Source organism: Papio anubis, chromosome 17 (genome assembly GCF_008728515.1).
Source record: "Papio anubis isolate 15944 chromosome 17, Panubis1.0, whole genome shotgun sequence".
NCBI classification, from domain to species: domain Eukaryota; kingdom Metazoa; phylum Chordata; class Mammalia; order Primates; family Cercopithecidae; genus Papio; species Papio anubis.
This window is the reverse complement of record NC_044992.1, coordinates 51040259-51066087: the sequence shown is the minus strand read 5'-3', so window position 1 is coordinate 51066087 and position 25829 is coordinate 51040259. Positions and strand designations below refer to the sequence as shown.

The following is a 25829-nucleotide window of genomic DNA, read 5'->3' as shown; positions in this document are numbered from 1 at the left end:
TGCAGTGAGCCAAGATCATGCCATTGCACTCTAGCCTGGACAACAAGAGCAAAACTTTGTCTCAAAAAAAAAACAAAAACAAAAACCAGGAGTTCAAGAGTTCAAGACCAGTCAGGGCAACATAGCAAGACTTCATCTTTAAAATAAATAAATAAATGTAGAATGGATAAATTGTGGTATATTTATACAATGGAAATACTACAAAAACAGGCAAAACTGATCTATGGTGATAATGGTGATAGAGCTCAGAACAGTGATCACATTTGGAGGGGAATACTGACTGAGTAAACTTGCTAAATGCACTAGGCACGGTGGCTCATGCCTATAATCCCAGCACTTTGGGAGGCCGAGGTGGGCGGATCACGAGGTCAGGAGATCAAGACCATCCTGGCTATAACATGGTGAAACCCCATCTCTACTAAAATACAAAAAAAAAAAAAAGAAAAATAAAAAATTAACCGGTCGTGGTGGCGGGCGCCTGTAGTCCCAGCTACTTGGGAGGCTAAGGTAGGAGAATGGCGTGATCTCGGGAGGTGGAGCTTGCAGTGAGCTGAGATGGCACCACTGCACTCCTGCCTGAGTGACAGAGCGAGACTCCATCTCAAAAAAAAACTTGCGAAGTACTAGAAATATTTGATATTTTGACTTGGGTGCTGGTTACATGGTATGCATATATGTAATATGATACTAAATACACATACCTAAAAGTTCATCAAGCTGTATACTTAGGCTGGTTTGGGTGGCTCCTGCCTATAATCCCAGCACTTTAGGAGGCTGATACAGGCAGATCACCTGAGGTGAGGAGTTCGAAATCAGTCTGGCCAACATGACGAAACTCGATCTTTACTAAAAGTACAAAAATTAGCCGGGCATTGTGGTGGTCGCCTGTAATCCCAGCTACTCAGGAGGCTGAGACAGGAGAATCGCCTGAACCTTGGAGGCAGAGGTTGCAGTGATCTGAGATCGTGCCACTGCACTCCAGCCTGGGTAACAGAGTGAGACTCAATCTAAAAAGAATAACTAAAAATAGAATAAAATAAATAAAAATACAAAAAAAATTAGCTGGGTGTGGTGGTGCATGCCTCTAATCCCAGCTACTCAGGAGGCGGAGGCAGAATTGCTAGAACCAGGGAGGTAGAGGTTGCAGTGAGCCAAGATCGTGCCATTGCACTCCAGTCTGGGTGACAAGAGCAAAGCTCAATCTCAAAAAAGAAAAAAAAAAAAAAGTTGTATACTTAAAGTGTGTGTACTTTACTATCTCTAATTTACACAGCAATAAAAAAAATAACAAGGGGGCCGGGCGCGGTGGCTCACGCCTGTAATCCTAGCACTTTGGGAGGCTGAGGCGGGCAGATCACGAGGTCAGGAGATCGAGATCATCCTGGCTAACACAGTGAAACCCTGTCTCTACTAAAAATACAAAAAATTAGCCGGGTGTGGTGGCAGGCGCCTGTAGTCCCAGCTACTTGGGAGGCTGAGGCAGGAGAATGGTGTGAACCCAGGAGGCGGACCTTGTAGTGAGCCAAGATTGCACCACTGCACTCCAGCCTGGGCAACAGAACGAGACTCAAAAAAAAAAAAAAAGGGACAGGCCGGGCACAGTCTTCTGCAATCCCAGCACATTGGGAGGCCAAGGCGGGCAGATCCCCTGAGGTCGGGAGTTCAAGACCAGCCTGACCAACATGGAGAAACCCCATCTCTACTAAAACTACAAAATTAGCCAGGTGTGGTGGCGCATGCCTGTAATTCCAGCTACGCGGGAGGCGGAGGCAGGAGAATCACTTGAGGCGGGGGTTGCGGTAAGTCAAATTCTGTCTCAAAAAAAAAAAAAAAGTAACAAGGGACAGTAACATTCTTGGCCCAAACACGTGTGTCTTTCTACCATCTTAAATAAATATTTAAAAACAGAACATTTCCAATACATATTAAAATATATAAATCTGAAAATATTGGTATACCATCTAAAATTACTCCCTGTAGACCGGGAATTTAAGTACCACACTTTGGTTAACGCATTCCAGGCACTCTGGGGGTTTTATATAAGCTGGTGCTTGGATGCTGGCAACCTGGGGAAATGCTGAGGCCAAGTGGAAATTGTGTAGCTAGGATCCTGCTTTGTCACCAGCCTGGGCTAGGGTTATTGAGTGCCAGCGCTCTGCTTCAAGGCACATGCCGGAAGGCTGGAGGGTGGGGAGGGAGATGAACTAGGAAAGGGGGCAAAGAAAAAGGGACAAGGGCAGATTCCCTCATATTCTGGCCCTTAGCCCAAGTCTTGGACTCCTGACCTCACCACAGATGAAATAGATGTAAAACAAGCCAATTGGTTTCCAAGTGGGAAGGGTGCCAGCCATAGTTTTTGCTGCCCAAGGAATCAATAAATACTCATTCTTATGATTCATGTTCATCCTGTTTTATTCCAAAGCATTTTACCAAAAAGCCCCTTGGTCCAGCCAAAAAGTTCGGGGCCAGGAGCCAGGACACCTGGACTCCAGATCTGCTTGTGGAAGATTTGGAACGTTGTTGGTGGGGGGGGGTCTCAGGTTCTCTCACTGTAATGTGGCAAGTGCCATCTGTGGAGGACTTTTACATACATCATCTCATTTGACCTTCTGATCCCTGGTGAGAGAAGCAAAGTAAATAGGATTGCTATTCTAACTTTACAGATATGGAAACTGGGACCAGAGAAAGTTAATAAGACACTCAGATTCACACACTATTAAGAAGGTGGGGAAGCTGAAACTTTGGATTCCAAACCCTTTGCTCTTTCCTAGTCAAAACAATAGTCAGTTCTATGCCTCACTTTTCCTTTTTTTTTTTTTTTTTTTAACGTATTATAATAGGGTGTGTGTGTGTTTGTAGAGGCAGGGTCTTGCTATGTTGTCTAAGCTGATCTCGAACTCCTGGGCTTAATCACTTAAGACCTCCTGTCTCGGTCTCCCAAAGTGCTGGGATTACAGGTGTGAGCCAGTACGCCTAGCCCACCATGCCTCACTTTTAGTGCAGTGTGATCCTACACAAATTGCCCTGTGTATATTCCAAGGGCCAATCTGGGTTTGTAAGGCCAGAAACATGTGCAATTGCGGGGTGAGGGGTAGGTGGTCGGTGGCTCTTTTGACAAAAAAAAAAAAAAAAAAAAAAGATGAAAACAAAATTAAGTTCAGGGTCTTGGGCAGGTCCTGAAAGTTAGAGGCCTAGAAGCTGAAATTAATCTACGAGTGGTAAATCCGCCTCTCCTACATGCCAGTGCCCCCAAAAACAAACAAACAAACAAACAAAAACAGGACACACCAGATCTTGACAGGGCTTCCTCCCTGTTTGTGAAACGTGACAGAAGTGGGATCTGGAAGTCCTGGGAAAACAATCTCATTTCTCCCAGGAGACAAGAGGAATTACAGCAGCAAAGAGGCAGGCCGAGTGGAGGAGAAGGCTGCATGCCAGGGGAGAGTCGAAAGGGGCTGGGTGATCCAGCTGGCCGAGATGCGGGCAGCAGAGCCTCGGTGTGGGAGACTGGCAGCCTGAGAGCCAGGAGCAATGGCGCTGCCCCAGAAGCGGTGGCTGGAGGCTGGGCCTGCTGGAAGCAGGCTTCCTTCAGATGGTCTTCTGGCTCCCTGCGTCCTGTCCTGATAACCTTTCCTCTGAAAAGGGCAGGCAAAGACAGACAACCACAGCCATGGTAGTGGGAGGGTGGGTGGTGGACCCCGTCCAGGCCTTTCACCCCCGGCCTGCTGTTTAGTGAACCGGGAGACGTCTCGTCGGAGACTGCTCCGCTGCCGCCCGGAGCAGCGAGAACCGGGTGCTGGGCTCCCCTCGAGGCTGCCCGCCGCCGCCGGGGGGCAGCGCCTGCGGCCTGCTTTCCCAGGGCCGGCCGAGGCTTTTTGACAAGCTGATTGCGTGGCGGGGATTGGCTGGTCCGGGCGTGACGCCGGTAACAACAAAGGTGGAGTTGGAAGAAATTAGATTAAAGGAGAGAAAAAAAATTAAAGGGGGAGCTGGCAAAAGACAGGAGGTATAGACCGAGGGGGAGATGCGCCAAGTGGTGTCTCCCGGTTCCGACTCCCTCCCCCGCCTCGACCCCAGAAGATCCCTCGCGCAAACCCAGTGGGATTTTGCTCTTTCCCCTACCCCCGCCCAGTGACCGACGCCGGGGTAGGAAGGATAGCCGCTTCTTCTTGAAAAATCCCCGCAACTCCCACCCTGACACCCCTCACTACGACCCAGGGGGAGAACTTTTTGCTCGGACTCCTCGGATCCTAAACCCAGCGAAGAGGGGGACATTGATAAGCTCGTCCTTTTAAAACCCGGAAGGCCCTCACGGAGCATGGAGATCGGATAAGGCGGGGTGCTCCCTCGGTTTTCCGATGTGTTGCAAATCTAAGAGCTTCTTTCTCGCTTTTTTTTTTCCCCTGTAACTACCCCCCCTCCCTTTTGCTTCAGGGTTGCAAAAGCAAAGAGCAATAAAAAAAAAAAAAAAAAAACCGCGCACACACTCAGACACACACCAGTGGCGACAGGGGAGAGTTGGAAAGACGCAGGAGAGAACCAGGAGGCAGGAGGCAGCGGGGATGGAGCAATGGGAGCGGGAAGCAGGCAGGTTTCCTTGCAAATTCCCCTCCGGCCTCACGCCGCCTCGCCGGCCCCGGCAGGGGAGCGAGGACCCCGGCGAACAGATGGAGGAGTGGAGCTCGCTCTAGGCAGCTGGGCTTGGCCGGAGAATGGAGGAGCCACCAAGCGACCGGCTGATTGGAAGAGAAACGCAGAGCGATGGAGGCGGGGGTAGGAGGACGATTTCTCTGCGGGGACTGGCGGCGGCGTACACGCCCGGGTCGGGCGCTGCAGAGCTTGGCTGGCTTTCAACCCGCGCTCGCCGGCTCCAGCCCCGCGCGCCCCCACCCTTAGCCCTCCCGGCGGCTCCGCAGGTGAGTGCGAGCTGCGGGCAGAAAGATCCAAAAGTCTCAACACGCCCGCCCTGCAAAAAAGGAAAAAAGAAAAAAAAGGAAGAAAACCATTTTACTTTAAAAAAAATTTTTTTTGTGTGCAACCCCTAAAGCAGTGGGAGGGAAGGGGTGAGGCTGAGCCGCCCGGAGGAGGCGGAGGGGCCAGGCGAGGCCGGGGTGGCCCGGGAGGCGGCGGCGCCGAGGCGGCTCTGACGGGCAAGCGCTCGGAGCGGCGCTGCGCTGCGCCGAGGCGGGCGGGCGGGCGGAGCGGGGCGGGCGGAGCGCGGCGCGTGGGGCTCGCCATTAGCCGTCGCTCCGCTTCGCCATCTCGGGCTTTGTCTGGCGACTCGCTGCCCCGGCGTCGGCTGCAGCGGAGCTGCGGCTCGGCTGTTCCGCCCGCCGTGCTCCCAGGTGCCCCCGGCCTGCGCTCCCATCCACACGCTCGGTAAGTGAGCCCGGGCGCCGCGGATTTCGGGGGAGAGGGGTTGCTACGAGTGGCGGCGGCACCGATCTCCATGCGCCCGGGCAGGCCTGGGGAGCCATGCCGGGCTGGATTGAACCGGCTCCCACAGCGGCCCCTCCGCCGGAGCCCGTCGTTCCCTCGCCGTTTCCGGGGTGTAAAGAGCAACGGGGATTTTTTTTTTTTTTAAATGCAGAGATTTTCGGTTTTGGGTTTTTTTAAAGTTTCCTATGTACCGTTCGGCAATGAGAGGATCGCGAGGTAGGCGCCGAAGCTGGACGCCGCGATCGGCGTGCGTGCGCCCCAAACCAGTGGCCACGCTCCGGGGGATGAGGGTGGGCGCGGACCGCTCGCTCCGGGAGGCGGGAGAGAGCTGGCCTGGAAGCCCCAGTCTGAGCTGGGAGGACTTGGGGGAGAGCTCCGGAGCAGGGCTGTGGGCGCCCCCCAAGCCTTCCTGGCCGCCAGGGGCCCCTCCGGGCACCCTCTCCGCGGCCGCGCCTCGGCCCTCCCTCCCGCGCCGGCAAAGCCTGCTAGTTCCCCCGCGGGTCTGGCGAGGTCGCTCTCGGCGCCCGCCCGCCCCGGCTCCGAGCCCCGCCGCCATCCGGGCGGCTGCGTGTCTCCCTGCCCCGGCCCCCCCCTTCCCCGGCGGTGGCGGCGGCAGCAGCAGCAGCAGCAGCAGCCGCCGCCGCCACCAGCACCAGCACCACCACCACCCCCCTCCCCTCCTTCCTTCCCTCCGCCTCGGCCGCCCGGGTCCCCCCAGCTCCCGCCCCTCCTCCCAGCTGCCCCCCGCGGAGCCCGCCCGGGCAGGCTGTGGGAGGGAGCGGAGCCGGCGAGGCGGGCGGGCTGGCGCTCGCTCCCCGGGGGTCGGTGTGCGCTCTACGGGGAAGGACGCGCTCGCTGCCCCGCTTCTCCCGCCCCCCCTCCCGCTCCTCCTCCTCCCTTCTCCCTCCTCCTCCCCGCTCCGGCGGCTGAGGCTGCGGCGGCGGCGGGGGGTGTGCGAGCTGAGGCCGGGGCCGGCGGCGGGCGGGCTGCCTGCAGGCGGAGGGCGCTGTGCTTTGTGCTTTTCGCCGCGAGGAGCAGCAGGCAGCAGCCACAGCCGCCGCCGCCGCCGCCACAGCAGCAGCAGCCGCCGCCCCAGCGCCGCCGCCTCGCCCGGAGGAGGAGCCGCTGCCGCCGCGGGAGGGAGCTGCGGCTGTGCCCGGCCGAGCGGGGGAGGGCGCCGCCACTCAGAGCCGGGGAGGGAGCCGCCGGAGCGGGAAGCCCGGAGGCCGCGCTGCGCCGGGTAACCGAGGCGGCTGAGGACGCGCGCTGGGTTCGGGGCCGGACAGCAGGGAGCGAACCGCGGGTTGCGGTGGGCGCCCAGCAGGGACCCGGAGCGACCACCGAGCAGGGGACCGGGCGCGAGCAGACCAGGGCACTTGGGAGGACGCCGAGAGCCGGGGGAGGGGAAGGCAGGAAGCGAGGCCTGAGCCGAGCCACGGCCGCTGGCGGAGGAGCCCGCGCTTCTCGGATCCGGCAGGCGCAATTCTCCCCGGCCGCCGGAGGGGGCGGCGGGGCCGGTGAGCGCTGCGCCCCCGCCTCCCGGCCGCCGTCCTCCCGCCCTCTCCTTGGCTCGGCTCCCCGGAGGCCGGGGCGGGGGCGCCGGCGGGGCTGGGCCGCAGGCTCGGGGGAGGAGGCGGCGGTTCCCGCCGCGGTCGCGCCTCTGTGCCGGGCTCCTCCGTGCGCGTCGGGGTGGCTGGGTGGTGGCGGCGCCTCTGGCCGGGGTGGGTGGCTCGGGGGCGGGGGGCAGGCTAGGCCGCTTCTCTCCGGCTGCTCGCCCGCCTGTGCGGGCGGGGACGGCGAAGGGAGCCCGGGAGGGGGGAGCGGCGGGAATCCGGATCCGGTCCCCGGGGGCGGTGCGGCCGCTGCGCTCCGGGGCTGGCGGCGGCTGCGCTGCGTCCGGGTCCCCGCCGGGTTGCGGAGGCGGGGGGAACCGGCTGGGGGGAGGCGGGAGGAGGAGACTGGGGCGCGTGCCCGCTTCCGTGGCCGCGCGCGCCCTTTACCCGCCCTTCCTCTTCCCCCGCCCTCCAGCCTGGGGCCTCCCCGGGGCGGGCGCTCAGAGGAGGAGGAGATTTTTTTTTTTTTTTGGCTGGGGTTGGGGAAGGGGGGCGGAGGGCGGGCGCTCGCTGCACGCGGGAGCTGGGAGCAGGCCCTCGCGTGGGCAGGGGAGGGCGCGCGCCGCGGAGCCGGGCCGCAGGGGCTGGGGGAGGGGGGTCAGGAAGAAGAGGAGGGGCGTACTCTCCCTCCCAGAGACCCCTTAAGTCTGATAAGGTTATGGCTGGGTCTCTGAGAGCGTGGACCTGCCCACCTTTACTCTGGGCGGGGAGGGTTAGAAAGTCGTTCACCTCTTAGCCTTCCTGAGTGGGAATTTGTATGTCTTCCAAAGGGTGAGGTGGCTTTGACCCCGGGTTGCCCGGCCAGCACGACCGAGGAGGTGGCTGGACAGCTGGAGGATGAACGGAGAAGCCGACTGCCCCACAGACCTGGAAATGGCCGCCCCCAAAGGCCAAGGTAGGGGCATCCACTCCCAGCCCTCTGAAACTTAAACCCTCTTTGCCTCGTGGCTGTGGGGCACACTGCCTTCTTCAAGGGCTTTTCCAGTCTGCATACACTGAATTGGGGGAGAAAGTGCCTTGAGTACTTATGAATCAAGCATCTCCCACACTTGATTGGTTTGGCTGAATCCAAATTTTTTGGCCTGGAGTGGCTTACCTCCCCTCTCTCCCTGTCCCTCACACCCTATGTTAGAGGAGGCCTGCCTTCTGGGGTTTGCATTCAGCCTTAAGTGTGTCCCAGCCCAGTGTCCTGGAATGGGAGGAATGATGACTGTAGAGGAAGGGTCAGGAAGCGGTTAGGGAAGGCTTCTCAGGCTTTTTAGGAAGACCATGAGGCTTTTGTAGAGGCAGGTGGAGAAGAGGGCTGTTGTGGTGGTTTGAGGCCCCAAGCCATGGGATATATGTACTCAACTAGATCTCTGCCTCATTCAGCAGTGATCCAGTTTGGATGGGGGTGGAGGGTAGGATGGAGCTGGGCAGCTGGCCATGCTTGTGGGACATTGAGGGGAGAGGGGATTATGGGTCCTTGTGGCCCATTCTGCAGAATCCCTGGCCTAGGTTACGAGATGCAAATGAAAATGGAGAGCCCTTTTGACTTCTGGCCTTAGGTGACTATTCTCCCAGCCCATCCACAGAGGCCTAGAGCTCTCTGGGGTTGCATTTCAGTGGCTGAAAATAACTGGTCCAAACCTGGTCTTGCTTCCCTGGGGAGTTGGGCTGACAAGACAGCTTGTAATTCTGGGGGTTCTCCCTGGATCAGGGCCCTGAGAGCTTTTGTGCACCTGCCTACTTTGCCTCAGAGTTGCCCGGTATCCTGCTTCTGTTTCTGTTTCTTTTTTCTTATTTGCCAGAAATTCTCCCTTGATCTGCCTTGAGGGGCTAGGGGATAGTGGGTATCTCTAACATTGGTTTCCAGCTGTGCAGGAGAGACATCTGCATGAATTTTCCTTACTGCCCACACCCCATCCTCAGTCCTTGCACATTTAGAGTATCCACTCAGAACTTGAACTTGGCAGCACATTTAGATACATTGCCTCCTTGCTTCCCTCCTCTGACAAGCTATCTCATTTCCCACAAAGTCCTGAATCACTGTACCTTCATTTCCACCCCTCTTCCCCTTGCAGCAAATAGCTGCCTGTTGCAGCTTGGCACAGTAGAAATGATAATAGCTTTGAAGCAAGCCAGACTTGAGTTTGAGCCTGGCTTTCTAGGTATAGCATGGTCTGGACTGGAGTCCCTGCCCTCATCCAGTGTGGCCACAGTTTCCTTAGGGCTGAGCCATATCTTGTCTCTGCCTTCAGATGGGAAGCAACCAGGGGCTGGGATGCCCTAGGGAGGAAGAGTTGAGCACTCAAGAACTGGGGAACAGATTTGGGGGATAGCATGAGCCAGGCATGATGGCCTCTGTTACCCTTCACCAGACCGTTGGTCCCAGGAAGACATGCTGACTTTGCTGGAATGCATGAAGAACAACCTTCCATCCAATGACAGCTCCAAATTCAAAACCACCGAATCACATATGGACTGGGAAAAAGTTGCATTTAAGGACTTTTCTGGAGACATGTGCAAGCTCAAATGGGTGGAGATTTCTAACGAGGTAACTGATCCCCCCTTTCTGACACACACACATACATATACAAACATTACCCCCTCCTCAGCCGTGGTAGGGGAAGTGAAACAGGCTGTAAACAGGAAGGAAAGAGACCAGGAGAGGCGTTCATGTGGTCGCCCGTTAGCTCTCTACCTGCCCCTTTGCATTTTGGGAGGTGGCACGGTTGACAGCACTGGCTTAAAGTTATGCCACTTTCTATCTGGGTGGTCTTGAGCCGAACAGCCTGAGCTGTGCTGAGATTGACAGAGGTGCTAACATGCTGAGATTGAAGGAGGTGCTGGCATGGACAACCAGGTTGAGGTCAGGTAGTCCCCTTGTTGCTGGCCTTTGGTGTGTACTGACTGCCTGGGCCTCTGTGGTAGGCATGGGCCAGTGCCTGGGTGTCAGGGTGCCTGCTTCATTTGGCTGTTGGCCTCTGCTCTTCTTTGGTAAATTTAGTCTAGTAAAGAGTAGAAGAGACCCGTTATAAGATGGGGGTATGCTACTGTGTGGCATTTTCCTTTTCCCAACTTCCCCTTCCTCCCGCCCCTCTTCTTCCAGGTGAGGAAGTTCCGTACATTGACAGAATTGATCCTCGATGCTCAGGAACATGTTAAAAATCCTTACAAAGGCAAAAAACTGAAGGTGAGTTACTAGGAGGAGGAGCATGAGGGGTAGGGGAGGAAAGATCCAAAGAACGGATGGTATTTGACCTCCATTGTGTCCTTGTTCCTTGTCCCTTCTTCCAGAAACACCCAGACTTCCCAAAGAAGCCCCTGACCCCTTATTTCCGCTTCTTCATGGAGAAGCGGGCCAAGTATGCGAAACTCCACCCTGAGATGAGCAACCTGGACCTAACCAAGATTCTGTCCAAGAAATACAAGGAGCTTCCGGAGAAGAAGAAGGTGGGGGGAGGAGAGTTAAGGTGGGAGGAGGGGAGAGGCTGGGAGCAGCTGGTGTGGTGTGGGTCGGTTGGAGGTAGGCCTTGGAGAGACCTGGCATCAGGGACGAGGGTGAGTCAGCACAGCAGAGTAGGTCCTGGGCAGGCACACCTGATCGCCCCTTCCTCGGCCCACACGTGTTGAGGCACAGGCACCACCACAGATGCTCAGACAGCAGATGCTCAGACCAACCTTTCCCCCTACAGAAAACCCACAGCATTCTGTTTCATCAGGCTCTCTCCCCCATACACCCATCCTCACTGTTAGGCTGCGCAGCACTTCTTCACTCTCTATGACGTTTCCCGTCATGGTCTCATCTGATACTTGTGATGTCTTCATAAAGGTAACCCCAGGAAAAGGTTATCCCAGTTTTGTGGGCAAGGAACTGAGGTGCAGGAGGGTTAAGTGTCCCAGGTGACACAACTATTGATACTAGAGCAGGATTTAGTGCCCCAGAGTTCCAGTCCAGTGCTGTTACTGCCATGTCCACCTGTGAAGTGCACTTCCTTCTCCACACACACATGTTCACTCAAGGACACACATTGTCCCTCCTGGCCTCATACTGTTCCTTGCAGAGGTCGGGCACTATCCCAGACCATCAAAGCATTAACCCTGGTTGGAGGGTTGCCCAAGCCTCCTAGGCAGGACTGCAGCACAGAGCTCAGGAGGTCCCTCCCAGAGAAAGGCAGCAAAACATTGGAGGAGCCCTGCAGATGGGACATGAGGAAGATGGCATGGGGACAGGGGACACAAGAGACACTGGACAAGGAGACAGAGCCAGGGATAGATGGGGAAGGGCAGCGGGAAAGACAAGGAGCACATCTGCTTGGAGAGGAAACAAAGCCATACACAGCCAGTTCTCAAAAGGTGGCACCAGCCGCCGCTATGCTATTAGTAGCCCTTTTTCCTGGTTGGCATGCCCTGGCTGCAGACTGACATGCCCTTGGTGCTGTACCCAAAAAAGCCAGCTGTCTGCAACCACTGCCCAAGCAGAGCAGGGGTATGGATTGCTGGAACTGTTGTTGACTCTTTTGATAAGGATGTTGGACAGTTGACTGCACACACCCAAACACTCATGGGATGGGAGGGAGAGGCCAAGCTCTAGAGTCAGAGTCAGGGAAGGCCAGAAGAAACTGGTAGAGTGGATGAAGTGCTGTCCTGGGGGGCACAAGACTTGGGCCTGTTCTCCTGGCTCTGCCACTGAATCGCTGTGTATGGGGCCTTTGGTAAGTCATTTTACTTCTCTGGGCCTGGTCCTTATGTGAGGTGAGCCAGGTCTGTGTGGTGTTCTCCAGCTCTAAAACTGTTTTGTCTGAGGAGGACTGAGATTGGAGAAGAGGAGGCTGAGCTCTGCTTCTGGTTTTCTGTGGGAACTATGGGAAAGGAGCACTGCCTCTCTCTGTCTGGTGCTTCTGTAAGAGGCGGGTTGGGCTCAATTGCCATGAGCACCTGGCACCTGCCAGTGCCACTCTTGTGAGCCTGCGAGGATGAAAGAAGAGATGGACATTGCGTGGCAGCCAAGAGAGGAGGTTGATGAAGAGAAAGAGACACATTGGAAAGGAGGAACAAGAGGGAGACTGCAGAAGTGGGGAAAGATGCAGGGAGGGAGTGAGGTGAGGGTGGGAAGGCAGTGGGGAGGCCAAAAAGGGGGTGATGAAGGGAAGGGAAGCCAAGTGGTGGGAGAGAATGAGTGGGCTGAGGGAGGGAGGGCCGGAGGGGACAGATAGCTGGGATCCTAGAGAAAGGGAAGAAGGTAATGGTGTCAGAAATGGGCGGGAAGGTGCAGGGCAGCTGGCTGTGACTTGTATTGGAAGAACTTACTCTGGGTTCCCCTCCACACAATCTCCCCTCATGCCTTGGAAATAGGACTCAGCCCAGCCCTGGCCCTATGTAGAGGCCACCTCCAAGGGGCCAGACTAATGTCAGCTGCCTCAGACAGTGAGAAGAGGGAGCAAGGCCTGCACCCGACTCCACTGTGAGAGTTCTGTGGTATTGGAGAAACAAGTGGGGGAGCCTCAGCGCTGCCACCACGCACTGTGTGACTGTGGGTAATGCCATGGCCCCCTTCTGGGACTCTCGCTCAGAAGGAGAGAATAGGATATAGGATTCAGTGTCTGGGCAGCCCCTGCAGCTCCCACCATCTGTGGTAGAAGCCAGCAGGTCTGCTCTGTGGTGAGTCCCGCCGGGAGGCGGGCAGGGCACCAGCCTCCACTCCCTGCATCACAGCGTGGGAGGCAGAAGAGCCAGCGAGGAGGGGCCTGGGTAGCCTTCATAGCTTAGGGCAAGATACCCTTGGGTCCTGGGTGACCCTATCCCCTCCTCCCCCCAGATGAAATATATTCAGGACTTCCAGAGAGAGAAACAGGAGTTCGAGCGAAACCTGGCCCGATTCAGGTAAGGCAGTGGAGCCCAGAGGAGGGCTATGGGGAACTGGGGGCAGCAGAATAGGCTAACCCTGGCCAGAGCCTGGAGTTTGCCATCTCTGAGGCATGGAAGAGGATGGGTCACATGTGAGCCCTAGTGTGTCATGCTCAGGGGCAGGGACAGGCAGGCAGCCACTGTCCCACTGAGCCCCAGCTGAAAGGCCCAGGAGGCTTGGTGGGTGGGGCAGCTAGCTTGGGTCTGCCCTGGCAGCGTCCCCTGCTGATCCTTGCTCCCCATGTCCTGGCTAGGGAGGATCACCCCGACCTAATCCAGAATGCCAAGAAATCGGACATCCCAGAGAAGCCCAAAACCCCCCAGCAGCTGTGGTACACCCACGAGAAGAAGGTGTATCTCAAAGTGCGGCCAGATGTGAGTGTCCGGCCAAGGGCTGGGGGTGGAGGATGCACGGCGGTGGCCAGGGGGGAGCCGCACCAGGTCGGCCGGGCACGGTGCAGGGGAGCAGGAGAGGAGGCCCCTCCCCAGGGGTGGGCTGCATGGACAGGGCCCGGGCCAGCTGGCGTGCGAGCGTGTGCGTGCGTGCGTGTATGAGCCAGTCCCCTTGCACCTAGGCGGGATTGCCGCCTCTCCGCCTTCCCCTCCTGGCCTGTGGGGGACACTGATGTGACCTCCCATGGCCTGAGGGGGCGGGGGCCTCTGTGCCCCCTTCCCCCCTCCCCCTCCCCCTGCCCCTGGCTGCCTGTGCGTGTCTGACGGCTTTTGGTTTGCAGGCCACTACGAAGGAGGTGAAGGACTCCCTGGGGAAGCAGTGGTCTCAGCTCTCGGACAAAAAGAGGCTGAAATGGATTCATAAGGCCCTGGAGCAGCGGAAGGAGTACGAGGTTAGGCTTCCGCTGCGCTCCTCCCTGTCCGGCTCTTCACGAGCCTCTGCCCTCCGACTCCGTGGCCACCGCACTCTGCGGGAGGTGTCACTCCCCATCCTCTGTTGAGGGAGGGGCCTTCTGGGCCCCTCACCTCTGCCCCTACCTTCCCCACCCCCCACCCCTATGAGATCTCAGGCTAGGGCAGGGCAGGGCACCATGTCTCATGTGACACCATTGACGCGCAGCCATCCCCAGCTTTGCTCCCTGCCTGCCCTCCCCAGCGGCTCTCCCCGTGCCCCTGCCGCAGCTAACCCCACACCCCATTGCCCTCCATCCCCCCACCTGGCTCTGCAGGAGATCATGAGAGACTATATCCAGAAGCACCCAGAGCTGAACATCAGTGAGGAGGGCATCACCAAGTCCACCCTCACCAAAGCTGAACGCCAGCTCAAGGACAAGTTTGATGGGCGACCCACTAAGCCACCTCCGTGAGTGCTGCCCTGGGGTGGGTGGGCGAGTGGGCAGCTGGGAAGTTGGGCTGGGCTCTACGGGTGAGGCGGCCTGCTGTCCTGCTCGCTCACGGGCTGTGCCTCTCTCCCCATGGCTCTGATAGGAACAGCTACTCGCTGTACTGCGCAGAGCTCATGGCCAACATGAAGGACGTGCCCAGCACGGAGCGCATGGTGCTGTGCAGCCAGCAGTGGAAGCTGCTGTCCCAGAAGGAGAAGGACGCCTATCACAAGAAGTGTGACCAGGTGAGCTGTGGCAGGGGCCACCCTGCCTTGGGGTTTTGAAGCATGAGATCTGATCCCATCTTGGGCTAGTCAGTCTCTGGTGGCGTGTGCCTTGGGTACTTGCCTCCAATTCGGTGTGGGGCTGGGCTGGGCTTAGCAACTGAGCCCATCCAGGCAGGGAGTCCAGCCCACACCCAGGCTCTAGAGGCCCACTGAAGGTCACTGTCCTCCGAGTACTGCAGGGTCTGTGGTGACACTGTCACCAGAATGATCCTGACTCCACTCACTTTCCCAGAAAAAGAAAGATTACGAGGTGGAGCTGCTCCGTTTCCTGGAGGTAAGTGTTCCTCCGGTAGGGCAGTGGGCAGAGAGGACTGGGGCTTGGCAGGCAGAGCCCTCGTGAGCCCTGTGCCCCTCTTTCCTCTCCAGAGCCTGCCTGAGGAGGAGCAGCAGCGGGTCCTGGGGGAGGAGAAGATGCTGAACATCAACAAGAAGCAGGCCACCAGCCCCGCCTCCAAGAAGCCAGCCCAGGAAGGGGGCAAGGTGGGCAGAGGGTGCGGCCGCGCAGGCGGGGGTGGGCAAGACTGGGCTCCCTGGCAGCACCACGGACCCCGACCCTCTGCACCTGGACAGGGCGGCTCCGAGAAGCCCAAGCGGCCCGTGTCGGCCATGTTCATCTTCTCGGAGGAGAAGCGGCGGCAGCTGCAGGAGGAGCGGCCTGAGCTCTCCGAGAGCGAGCTGACCCGCCTGCTGGCCCGAATGTGGAACGACCTGTCTGAGAAGAAGAAGGTCAGGCTGCCTGGCGGAGCGCGGTGCCCTCAGCGGGGCTGCCAGGGCCCCCTCCTCCCCTTGGCGGGCCGCGCCACCTCGCCCCTGGCCGCCTCAGCCAGCCTGAGCCACGCGGTGCCTGGGCTGGGACGTGGGGCCGGCGCCCAGCAGCCGGAAGGCGGGAAGCTGTCAGCTGAGCGCTGCGGGCCAGGCGGGGGCGAGCCCCAGGCGGGAGACATCTGCACCAGCCCACGCCTCTGCCTGCTGGCGGGTGCGCCTGAGCTGCTGCGCGGGGAGCGCGCGCCCCCTGGGGGTGGGTGGAAGGCTGACGCCCGGGCCATCCCCGCAGGCCAAGTACAAGGCCCGGGAGGCGGCTCTCAAGGCTCAGTCGGAGAGGAAGCCCGGCGGCGGGGAGCGCGAGGAACGGGGCAAGCTGCCCGAGTCCCCCAAGAGAGCTGAGGAGATCTGGCAACAGAGTGTCATCGGCGACTACCTGGCCCGCTTCAAGGTGACGGGTGGGAAGAGGTAGTACTGCAGCCTCCAGCCCCGGGTGACCCCTCCCACGGCTGATACCCTTATTGGTCCCCAGAATGACCGGGTGAAGGCCTTGAAAGCCATGGAAATGACCTGGAATAACATGGAAAAGAAGGAGAAACTGATGTGGATTAAGAAGGCAGCCGAAGACCAAAAGCGATACGAGGTAGGAATGGGGCTGGGGCCACCCCATTTGTTGAAAGCTCGAGCACTCCCCTTTGGGTGAGCCTCTCTGAGCAAGAAGGCCCAGTCTTGGTCTGTGACCCTCAGCAAGCCTCAGCTTCCTTCTCTGAACCCCTGTCTCTCATCAGTAAGGTGGGGGTGACATTGCTAGCCTCCAGGCTGACTCGGGGGACACGAGCAGTTGTGAAAGCACTTGTAAACTGTGGTGCCTGCTACAGATGTGAGCTGTTAGGAGGTTGCTCACTAGCTCTACCTGTTTCTCCTCCTCCCCAGCACAGAAAAAGACAGCCAGCTAAGGTGCTGATGGCATGGGGCAGAAGGCAACAGTATTTTGGGGGTGGGACTGGGGGGTGAGTGTGACCTTTCTCCCTCCAGAGAGAGCTGAGTGAGATGCGGGCACCTCCAGCTGCTACAAATTCTTCTAAGAAGATGAAATTCCAGGGAGAACCCAAGAAGCCTCCCATGTGAGCCTGGGGGCTGGAGCCTGCCCTGGAGGTGGGGGAGGGTCAGGGCTGGAGGGCTGCTTTGTTGGGGTCCTGACCCTCCTTGTACCACCCCCACCTTCCAGGAACGGTTACCAGAAGTTTTCCCAGGAGCTGCTGTCCAATGGGGAGCTGAACCACCTGCCGCTGAAGGAGCGCATGGTGGAAATAGGCAGCCGTTGGCAGCGCATCTCCCAGAGCCAGAAGGAGCACTACAAAAAGCTGGCCGAGGAGCAGCAAAAGCAGTACAAGGTGCATCTGGACCTCTGGGTCAAGGTGAGAGAGCAAGGGGCCCTTGAAAGGAACAGGGAGGCATCAGACTAAGCCAGCACCAGCCCAGCCTGGCCCACCCACCCACTTGTGCTGGCTGGTCTCATTCATGACTTCATTCTATGCCCTCGCAATCCTGCAGGATAACGGTTACTATCACCCTTTTATTTTTATATTTTGAGACAGAGTCTTGCTCTCTTGCACAGGCTGGAGTACAGTGGTGTGATCTCGGCTCACTGCAACCTCCACCTCCCAGGTTCAAGCGATCCTCCTTCCACAGCTCCAGAGTAGCTGGGGCTACAGACATGCACCACACCACCACACCTGGCTAATTTTTGTATTTTTAGTAGAGATGGGGTTTCACCGTATGTTGGGCAGGCTGGTCTTGAACTTCTGACCTCATGTGATCCGCCCACCTTGGCCTCCCAAAGCACTAGGATTACAGGCTTGAGCCACCGTCCCCAGCCACTATCACCCTTTTAAAAATAAGGAAACCAAGGCTCAGAGAGGTTAAGTAACTTGTCCAAGGTCACACAGTAAGTTGAAGAATCCAAATCAGACTGCCTTTTCCTCCCCTATCTGGGACCATGGGACCTCTCCTAGACTGCTGGCCTTTGTGCTTCCCGTCTGTGCTTTGGGTGAGTAGTCAGATCTGAAAAGTGGAGGGAATCACCTGTGTCCTTCCCACTCACCAAGGCAGATTGGCCAAGGACCCAGGAAGATTGTGGGGATTTGCTGTTTCAGGAGCTTGGCGAGCCCCACTGCCTCATCAGTGGCTCAAGGGTTTGATGTTGGGGTGTGGTTGATGATGCCAGGCTGACTCATCACAGGGGCACTTCTTTGGAGTGAGGAAGAGTGAGGAAGACTCTGATAGGAGCTTCCATTTGTGTAGAGCAATAGGGTGAATGTGAAAACCAACAGTCTTAGTGGTTTATAGAAGGACTCTGGGCATCAGAAGCAGAAATACTAGAGCTTGGGCCAGTGCAGTGGCTCACGCCTGTAATCCTAGCACTTTGGGAGCCCAAGGTATGAAGGATCACTTGAGGCCAGGAGTTCAAGACCATCCTGGGCAACATAGTGAGACTGCTGTCTCTACAAAAATGATTATAAGGTAGCATGGTGTGGTGGTACACACCTGTAGTCCCAGCTACTCTGGAGGCTGAGTTGGAAGGCTCACTTGAGCCTGAGAAGGCCAAGTCGTGAGCTGAGATTGTGCCACTGCACTCCAGCCTGGGTGACACAGGACACAGAGCAAGACCCTGTTTCAAAAAAAAATTGGAGCCGTGTTCTCAGATCACAGGGGCTCTCTGCAGAGACCTAAAATCTAGGGAGCCTGGGAGGGATAAGATGGGGTGATGATATATAAATGCTCAGCCCACTGCCTAGCACTGGGCCAGCATGCTCAGTCAGCAGTAGTTGGCTATATTCCAACCCTTGCCACCTCTGTCTCCCCCAGAGCCTGTCTCCCCAGGACCGTGCAGCATATAAAGAGTACATCTCCAACGTGAGTCTGGGAGCAGAGCAGCAGTGGGGTAGGGGTGGGGGGATTCAGGGGTGTCTGGAACTCACGGCTGCCACCTTCGTGTCCCCATCCTGCAGAAACGTAAGAGCATGACCAAGCTGCGAGGCCCAAACCCCAAATCCAGCCGGACTACTCTGCAGTCCAAGTCGGTAAGAAGCCCCTCCCAGATGCAGGGGCATGGGGCGGGTGGGACTGCCTGGAATGGCTGGGCAGAGACCAGAGACCACTGATGTGCCTCTGTCCCTCCAAGGAGTCCGAGGAGGATGATGAAGAGGATGAGGATGATGAGGATGAGGATGAAGAAGAGGAAGATGATGAGAATGGGGACTCCTCTGAAGATGGCGGCGACTCCTCCGAGTCCAGCAGCGAGGACGAGAGCGAGGATGGGGATGAGGTGGGGCAGACAGGGCACAGTGGGAGGGGAGGGGATTCCTGCCAGGATGGTCACCTGATGACTCTCCACATCCTTTCTCACCCCCCAGAATGAAGAGGATGATGAGGACGAAGATGACGACGAGGATGACGATGAGGATGAAGACAACGAGTCCGAGGGCAGCAGCTCCAGCTCCTCCTCCTCAGGGGACTCCTCAGACTCTGACTCCAACTGAGGCTCAGCCCCACCCCAGGGCAGCCAGGGAGAGCCCAGGAGCTCCCCTCCCCAACTGACCACCTTTGTTTCTCCCCCATGTTCTGTCCCCTGCCCCCCTGGCATCCCCCACTTTCTTTCTTTCTTTTAAAAAAAAAAAAAAAATACGGTGGGGGTAGGGGGCTGGAGGAGCCCAGGCCAGGACTCTGCAGCCTCAGAGACATCAGCCCTTGGGGGTCCTCCTCCAGGGACAGCAACCATCAGACTAAGCCAGCACCGGACCAGCCTGGCCCACCCCACTGACTTCTCTGCACTTGCAGTTCCGGCATGGACAGTGTACCGGAGAGTGGGGGTGGGGGGGGTCCCAAAGAGTTCGACGAGGCCCTCCACACCTGCGGCCCAATCCAAGGTGGGGTGGAAGCTTGGGGAAGACGCATTCCTTCCCAGAGGGGCCTGCCACCTGGACCCCTGCATTGGAACTGGAGGCAGGGAATGTGGGGAGAGGAGGGCTGGTGCCTTCGAGAAAACAGGCGCTGCCCTGGTGGCCCTCTCCCCTGCCCCCTGCAGGAAGGAGCTGCCTGGACCCATTCATGGGGGAGGGGGCAGAAGTGTTTTTTATATATGTGTATATATTTTTTTTTAAGCTCTGAGCTGTCAACGAGACGTTTCCTACCGATCTCGGCTGCCGTCTCTGTTGTCATTTCTGGGAGAGGGAGGGTTTAGGGGTAGGTTTGGAACCTTTTAAAAATGGTCTTGATGTGTGTGGAAGAGAGTATGTGTATGTGTGTTCCTGTACATAGCATGGGTGCAGCTGTGGATGTGTGCAAAAGAGAGTGTGTGTGTGTGTAAGGGGGTCTGTCCTAGAGCCCACATCAGTTTGTTGTGAATCTGGAAAAAGGGTCGGTGAGAGCCGGGAGATGTTGACCCTGGTGGGAGCAGACTGAGGCTATCCCATTCTCCACATCCTCTGTTTTGCCCAGTCTCTGATTCCACTGGGGGAGTGTGCCGAAGCCACTCTAGGATGCTTCCCAGACCAGGCTCCCTCTGCCAAGGTCACATGCATCCGAGCTGCTGGTCTCCATTGTCCAGCAGGAAGGCTTCCGGAAAGACAGGCAAGATGGTGTGAAGCTTAAAGCTTGTATTTGGTGGAAAAGGCCTCCCCTGCTCATCAGGGGCCAAGCCTGGCCACCCTAGGCTCAGAACCTGGGCTTCAAGAAATGTGCTGGGAGCTCCTATCTTACACATCCCTCCAGCTTTCCTTAAATCCTCCCACCACCCCCTATTTCCTTTAATTTCTCAGGTCTGCTCCCTCCTCCCCCAACCCCACAGCTGGGCAAGAAGTCTGCAAAAGCTGCTTCTCAGCTGTCTCTAATTCTTCCCAGCCATTTCCCAAATTTTTTGGTACCTTATTCCTCTTAATAAGCCAAGTCACCTTATATCTGTAGTTCTTACTTTTTTGTTGACTAAATTTGGAGGGTTCTTTTTTTTTATGATCATGTCAATGACCTATTAAATTGGGGCTTGGTGCTTTTCCACCTTCCCCCTCTGAATGAAAGCCAAGGAATGGGGGAAGAGCGGGAACTTCGCCGCAGAAGTGGGGCAGGAATGGTGAAAGGCCCTGGCCCCAGAGAGGCTGGTGGGTCCCTCTCCCAAAGGCAGGCAGACAGTCTCTGCTTCGCCTTGGACCTTGGTGCTGGGGGTGGGGAGGTCTGGGGGGTTACTCTCCACTCCCATTCCCCTTCCTTTGTCCTAATCCTGGAATTAAGTAAAGGGGTTTATAGGTTCTATTTCTTCCCAAGAGCCCTGCAAAGAACCCCAGTCTCCTATTTGGCTGCCCTACACTGTTGTGTTTCAGTGGAATGTATTTTCATTTAAAAACAACTTGCAATGGGGCCCTTTTTTTTTTTTCCTGTTTTAAAAATTGAAAAATTCTTACAGTACAAACAGGACTGTCAGGGTGGGGGTGTTGGTGCTGTAAGAGGTCACTCTTGAGTGCATTTTGGCACTGGGATGGGATGGCTGGGGTGGGAAGACCCCCGTCCCCACCCCCAACTTTTTTTCTAATATTTAAAGAGTGTTTTGTAGGATTCAACAACAACCACAACTTGAATTTGTATCATGGGAGGTGGGAGGGAGTGGCTTAGAGGTGTCTGCCTATGCTTAAAGCCAACTGTGGAAGTTTTGTTTTCCCTTTTTTGTATAATAAAGTGAAAAACAAAGGTTTGACTGCTGTCTGGTCACTGGAATCAATGAAGGTGATGTAGTTCACAGGGGTGACCCAACAGGTTTGATCTATAAAAATGCTTGAAGCCAATTTGCCTTTTTTCCCTAGAACTATCTTCCTCTTCCCTGAAGATTCCATAGGTAACCTATATTCACATTGTTCTGTGCTACTGTTCTTGCCCTTTTCTCAATTCCATTTGTTCACCTTGGGTTGTCAGACCACTAAAGACTCTGAGAAGTTGGAGAACAAATGCATTTTCATTCAGAGTACATGGTCTTGGGGAATTGGAGGTGATGAGCTATTAGGGTCAAAGGTTTGCCCTGGACATGCAACCCTTCCTAGTGTAGGGCTTATCGTGGGGAGTTGAGGGAGCACTCTCCCACTCAGCCTTCAGCTCCACCCCAGGTTAAAGGTTAAGGGTTAAGGATGACTTTCCTAAGACCATCTAGACCTCTGATGGGAAGCAGGCTGGGCTGGGCTGAGATGACTTGCTCCCTGAGATTAAGGAAGACACCCTTCCCCGTGCAGGCCTTGGCTGGGTTCCTGGAACCTCAAAGGGCTGCAGACCCAGGTCCCGTCCAAGAACTCTCTCCCAGCCCTCACCCCTATCCTATACTGGCCAAACTTCTAAAAAGCTTGTTGCGCCTCTTGGCCTCCAACTTACCAATATCCCTTGAGGCTCCTTGCTAAGGTCACCAACATGTTCATTACATCTGGTGAACACTTGTCTGTCTTTCGCCTTCTTGATCTACTCTGCTGGTGTCAGCTCTTCCTCATTTTATCCCAGGTGTTCATGTCTCTCCCTTCAACCTCCCATGATCGCCAATATGCAACCATTCTGAAGGGTGGTGCCGACAGAGACTGCTCTTCCAAGCTGCAGACCTGTGTAGACACCCTTGCATCCTCTGGGATATCTTGCAGGCATCTCATACCTCAAGACACGAAATGATTACCAAACGCTTAGTCGTTCAACCTAGAAAGCAGAGTATTGGCCTTGACTTCTCTCTCCCTTTCACCTCCAGGTTCAATCACCTAGACCTCTCCAGTCCACTTCCTAAAGCTGTCTCAAATCTGTCGACCCCTCCCACAGGGTGACTCCCACAGCTGCCACGCCCATCCTATTTAAGGCCACCATCATTGCTCAACTTCTGCAAAGACCTCCTAAAGCTGATCTTCCTGCTTGCACTCTCGCCCCCTACAGCCCATTCTTCACATGGCAGCCAAAGTTATCTCAGAAATAAATCTGATTATTTCTGTACTGAAAATTTACCATGTCTTACCATGGCCTTACAAGGTTTGGCCCCTGCATTCCTTCTCTTATCTTCGCTCACCCTGCTCTTCCTAACCACTCACAGTGATCCAGCCAAGTGATCTCTTTTGTTCCTCAAACACGCCTACCCGTGGGGTCTTGGCACCTGTTCTTTCTGCCCAGAATGGCTATTCCTCCAACTCTACACATACCTGATTTTTTTTCATCCTTTAGGCCTCAACTCACATGTCCTCTCTCAGCGAAGCCTTTCCCAACCACCTGCTCTAGAGAGGCGTCCTCCATCTTCTTGTTTATGTATTTGTTTATTATCTATCTCACCAAGTAGAAGACACCTTATCTGCTTGTTCATTACAGTAATCTCAGCACCTGAAACTGCCTGATATACATTCGACACCCAAGAAAGATTTGTTGAGTGGGTGAATAAGTCTGGCCCACAAGGCCCTAGGGGATCTGCTGCCCCTGTTAGCCCTGCCCTGGCTCTAGCCACACTGGCCATTCATGTCTCGAACATAACATGCTCTGTCCCAGGGTCTATACACATGGTGTTCTCTCTGCCTAGTTAATTCAGGGCTCCACTTAAAAGACCACTTCCTTCCCTGAGCTCCTGAGAAAAAGGGTCTCCACACTATATGTTTCTTCAGCAACCTGAATGCCTTCACACTCAGGCCTTATTTCCTTCCCATCAGGCCTTGCTAGGCTGTAAGCCACGCTAGGACAAGGTTTGTGTGTCTCTCTTGCTTGCTGCTGTAACCCCAGGGTCTCACCCAGAGTCAGGACCAGCTCAGGCCTTAGTGTTTATGAACTGGTGCTAACAGTGGAGACTGGTACATGCCCAAAGAGGTCACCACCACAGAGCAGCCCAGGCCAAGCACAGAATGAACAGTACAGTCTAGTTGTACAGAAGTTTGGTATGAGGATGGCCACGGGTGGGGATATGAGGAAAGATTTAGGTCAACAGGGAGAAGCCAGGAGGATTTTCTGGCCATGGCGCAAATTCCTTAGGGCAGAATGTACTGGGCATATTTAGGTAAGAAACAGATCAGCATCACTGGCGGGAAGAATTCCTGAAAAGGAGGTGGGAGATAAGAGAAAAAGAAGGCTGAGGCTATGTTGCTGAAGTTCCTGAAAACCTAGCTTACTTCTCTGTGCCAGATCTAAGTTCAATCACCTTTCGGGTCTCCATCAGCTGATCCCACAGAAACCTCAATATATCCCAGAGTGAAGTCATCCTCCCATGTCCTCCCCTGAGTTCCCCATCCTAGTTAAAGGTGTTTTCGAGACCTCCCTCTCCTTTCCTCCATACACCCCAATCAGTAACAAAAACCTACTGCTTTTGGCCAAGCCCAGTGGCTCATGCCAGTAATCCCAGCATTTGGGAGGCTGAGGCAGGTGGCTTTCCTAAGGTCAGAAGTTCGAGACCAGCCTGGCCAACATGGTGAAACCCTGTCTCTACTAAAAATATAAAACAAAAATTAGCTGAGCAAGGTGGCATGTGCCCGTAATCCCAGCTATTAGGGAGGCTGAGGCATGAGAATCGCTTGAACCCGGGAGGCAGAAGTTGCAGTGTGCTGAGATCACACCACTGCACTCCAGCCTGAGTGACAGAGCAAAACGCTAAAAAAACAAAACAAAACAAAAAAACCTACTGCTTCTAAGTTATTCTCCAGACCACACTCCAGCATGATCTACTAAATATATAAGTCTGGTGAATGATTCCCCTTGAGGATTCCTCATGGCTTACAGGCGAAACTTTCAACACCTACTTGCTTTGTCCTGTATGATCCAGCCTGCTCACCTCCAGCTATTCTGCCACCCAATCCTCTGTTTCAGCTTGATCCAGGCTTCTGAAGCTTCTGGTTGGGGATATCCAATGCTTTCTTGGCCTACCTTCACCTGGTTCATCTCCCACTACAAGAAGTTTTTCTTTTTCTTCTTTTTTGTTTTGTTTTGTTTTGAGACAGCATCTCGCTCTGTCGCCCAGGCTGGAGTGCAGTGGTGCAATCTCAGCTCACTGCAACCTCCGCCTCCCAGGTTCAAGCGATTCTCCTGCCTCAGCCTCCTGAGTAGCTGGGATTACAGGAGCATGCCACCACACTCAGCTAATTTTTGCATTTTTGCAGGCTGATCTTGAGCTCCTGGCCTCCCAAAGTGCTGGAATTACAGGCCTGGGCCACCCTGCCCAACCCAAGAAGCCTTTCTTGACCAACTCTCTTACATTATTTGATGTCTTCTTCTGGCTACCTCTGTTCTCTCTCTCTCTGCTGTTTTCGTCACACTCTTTCGCAATTATTATCCTACCTGTCTATCCCACAAGACAGTGAACTTCTTGAAGAAGCACAACTGTCTTATATCATCTTTTATCCCAGCACCTGGAGCACCGTAAGAATAACAGCTAAGATTTACCAAGCACTTACACAGAGCTAAGAGTTTCACATGCACTGACTTGTTAATCACTACAGCAACGCAATGAGATAGGACTATCATTATGTCCACTGACAACAGAGGAAACTGAGGCAGAGGAAACTCATTTGCTAGATCCAACGATTTAAATTCAAATCAGACGCCCGATCTTAACTACTCTGGAATATCGCCTCAATAAATGTTTGCTGTTTCTCAGGAGAAATCGGTGAGAATAAAATAAATATTTGCGGAAAACTAAAAACCAAAGATGGCTCCAAGTATGTGATTTCAGACTATCCTCCTTTTTAATCTTATCTCTTGAGGGGAGAGGGCTGTCACACAATCGTTCCAGGACACCAGACACAGAGTAACCGAGATGAAAGCGCCAATCCAGCCATCCACCGCGGCTGGGAAAAGGCTCGCTCCTTCCTAAAGAGGGACTGAGAACGTGAGCATAGGGACACTCTGCACCCAGGAGAAAAGCACTGGGTCGGGGGAAGGATCTGGCCAGTGCCAGGCAGGCTGTCTTGAGGGGTGGGGGGTCCAGCGTGGGTTCCGGAAGCAGGAAAGGCAAGCAGGTGTGGGATCTAAATTAGGATGAGAGGTGGGGAGGGCGCTCCGCGCAGAAGGGCGCAGCTTGGCCTCCGACCTCAGCAGCGGACCCTCATCTCGGCCGCTTGTTGGTCCGCAGGCCTGGCGTGGGCTGAGACCCGCCCAGAAACCAGGAGAACTGAGGCGCGGGCGAGCCCCTTCGATTCTACGGGCTTTCCGCTCCGAGGTCCTAACTGCGCCCCACTTCAAGTCTGGCCTCTTCACAGAAGTGGCTGCACGCCTCGGGGTAAAGGGGGGAGCGGAGGGTGGGCGGGAGAGAGCGGGGAGCCCCGAGGGAAGGGCGGGGAAGCCTGGGCCGGAAGGCGTCCCAGGATCGGCTGGGAGCCGGCGCTCTCTTTCGACGCCACCCGCTGCTCCCGCCCCGGAGCCGGCCGGGACTGCACAATGTCTCCGCCCCCAGCGCACCGCGCACCTCACCTTGAACGCCGCCCCACCCACCCCCATCTTATTGGGCCTCCCGGGCCGAGGCCTCTCGG

At 55.8% G+C, this 25829-nt stretch overlaps 1 protein-coding gene across 8 annotated transcripts; it reads left to right on the top strand.

Moving 5' to 3' along the window:
* The first annotated feature begins 2391 nt into the window (after nt 1–2391).
* On the top strand, nt 2392–21066 carry UBTF (upstream binding transcription factor). 8 transcript variants are annotated; one of them, XM_017950797.3, is made up of 21 exons: nt 2392–4916; nt 7823–7947; nt 9413–9588; nt 10144–10227; nt 10332–10487; nt 12853–12917; nt 13196–13316; nt 13676–13786; nt 14123–14256; nt 14382–14523; nt 14798–14839; nt 14932–15045; nt 15136–15291; nt 15620–15778; nt 15860–15970; nt 16363–16451; nt 16556–16745; nt 18196–18243; nt 18339–18410; nt 18512–18655; nt 18744–19523. In XM_017950797.3, the coding sequence occupies exons 2-21, from the start codon at nt 7890–7892 to the stop codon at nt 18867–18869; spliced, it is 2298 nt and encodes a 765-aa protein (XP_017806286.2). In that variant the 5' UTR covers nt 2392–4916; nt 7823–7889; the 3' UTR covers nt 18870–19523. The 8 variants fall into 8 exon arrangements, with proteins under 8 accessions (XP_017806286.2, XP_021784957.1, XP_021784961.1 ...); XM_021929265.2 differs by lacking the exon at nt 2392–4916 and adding an exon at nt 5204–5379 and having other exon boundaries at nt 18744–19012; XM_021929266.2 differs by lacking the exon at nt 2392–4916 and adding an exon at nt 6455–6679.
* Nucleotides 21067–25829: the final 4763 nt, after the last annotated feature.

Excerpts from the sequence above, each read along its gene's own strand:
- UBTF (XM_017950797.3), top strand. The coding sequence starts at position 7,890 with ATGAACGGAGAAGCCGACTGCCCCACAGACCTGGAAATGGCCGCCCCC. Across the intron at positions 7,948-9,412 it reads GGCCGCCCCCAAAGGCCAAG|ACCGTTGGTCCCAGGAAGAC; the intron begins GTAGGGGCATCC and ends ACCCTTCACCAG. Across the intron at positions 18,656-18,743 it reads AGAGCGAGGATGGGGATGAG|AATGAAGAGGATGATGAGGA; the intron begins GTGGGGCAGACA and ends CTCACCCCCCAG.